Source organism: Haplochromis burtoni, unplaced genomic scaffold, assembly GCF_018398535.1.
Source record: "Haplochromis burtoni strain Fernald_Lab_line unplaced genomic scaffold, NCSU_Asbu1 Contig_424, whole genome shotgun sequence".
Taxonomy (NCBI): domain Eukaryota; kingdom Metazoa; phylum Chordata; class Actinopteri; order Cichliformes; family Cichlidae; genus Haplochromis; species Haplochromis burtoni.
Genome location: NW_024582785.1, coordinates 49,843 through 51,636, shown reverse-complemented (window position 1 = coordinate 51,636; position 1,794 = coordinate 49,843). Strand labels below are relative to the sequence as shown.

General features: G+C 38.3%; 1 gene segment (V, D, J or C); it reads left to right on the top strand.

Annotated features, from left to right (window-relative positions):
• The first annotated feature begins 692 nt into the window (after window positions 1–692).
• Window positions 693–1,323, top strand: LOC121812059. The segment is given in 2 exon segments: window positions 693–763; window positions 847–1,323. Coding segments are annotated over 2 exon segments (348 nt in total).
• Window positions 1,324–1,794: the final 471 nt, after the last annotated feature.

The following is a 1,794-nucleotide window of genomic DNA, read 5'->3' as shown; positions in this document are numbered from 1 at the left end:
GTGGCAATATTCATGCTGCTTGGATCAGACAGCCTGCTGGAAAAGGACTGGACTTTAATCTATAAACCAATAAGTTGTACAAAGTACTTGTTTATATACAGAGATATAGAACATAACATTTACATGTACAGTAAAAGTTATAACATTTTTTTAAATGACAAAAAGTGTTTTTTTCTTTCTATTTTATCAGCAATCAAATCAGACTTCGTCTTGTTGTATGGATTCAACATACAGAGTCAAGCAAGGTCGTAACTACTGAAGTTCTCCGCTTCCTCTAATCTTGATGTCTGCACTGTAGACTGGGCAGGGATAAATGGCTTAAACAATGATCAGAAATTATATTTGGCTTGCTTTTCTCATTCTTATTCCAGCAGCCAAAAGGCAAAGAGGCAGAGTTCACCCTGAAGAGGTCAATAATCTGTCACGGGGCAAGTTGTAATTCTCCTTTTAAAATTCAGGTTTTGATGAATAATAACAATAATAATAATAATAATAATAATAACCCTTCAACCTCAGAGTTATTTTTTAAGATTGCTTTTGTTTTTCATCTTTTATGTTAAAAACACAGTCTCTATTAGTGCTTGAACAATCAATGTATCTCTAATCATGTATCAGCATCCATCTGTATGCAAAGTAAGCTCCCCCACTGACTTGATATAATGCTGCAGGTTGCAAAAGAAGAATAGAAGCTCCTGGGAGATCACCTTCAGCACCAACATGTTCTCTGTAGCTCTGCTGCTGCTGCTGCTGGCTGCTGGATCCTGTGAGTCTTACTGAACACAAACACTGACAGCATGAAAACTACACACTTTTAATTTGACTGCATTCAATGTGTTTTTTCCACAGGTGTAAACTGCGAGCAGCTGACACAGTCACCCTCTGTTATACTGCAGCCAGGTCAGCGTCTGACCATCACCTGTCAGGTTTCTTATTCTCTTGGCTACTGGACAGCTTGGATCAGACAGCCTGCAGGGAAAGGACTGGAGTGGATTGGGATGAAAGATACTGGGAGCTCTTACTATAAAGATTCACTAAAGAGCAAGTTCAGCATTGACTTGGACACTTCAAGCAAGACAGTGACTCTAAATGGACAGAACATGCAGCCTGAAGACACTGCTGTGTATTACTGTGCCAGAGAGTCACAGTAACACAAACTGTTAAGACCCCTGAACAAAAACCTCTCAGGGCCTGAACAACTGTAGCATGAAGCCACCAGAGGAGGAGCTCTAAGACCATGAATGAATTTAAGATGTTTTTCTAAGAAACTTACTCTTGTTGTAGTCTCATAACTGTTTAAATATGGTGGGTTTAAATGATGAGTAACAAACACTTGAATAAAATAATTGGGTGAACAAAACTTAAAGACTCCTTGTCTTTACTTCTGTTATTCAAGGTAATCAGTAATTAATCAATGCTCAGATATAATGTGAGATTATAGCAACAGCTACCGTATAGTCCAATCACATCACATAAAGTGCATTAAGCAGCCATTTTATTAGGTGTTTTAGAAACTGCTGATCTGCCATGAATGGTCTGAAAAAGAGAAAATATTCAGTGAGTGGCAGGAGAAAAGGCCTCGCTGATGTCAGAGGAAAATTTCCAGACATCTTTGAGCCGAAATCAACAGTAACTCAAATAACCACTCAATACAACCAAGATATGCAGAAGAACATCTGAACCTTTCAGCAGATGAGCAACAGCTGAAGATTTGTTGCAGTTAAACCTGTTCTGAGAACACATGTTTATATTTGCTTTAAATTGAAGATCAATTTCACTGCTGCTGTTGACTGTGTG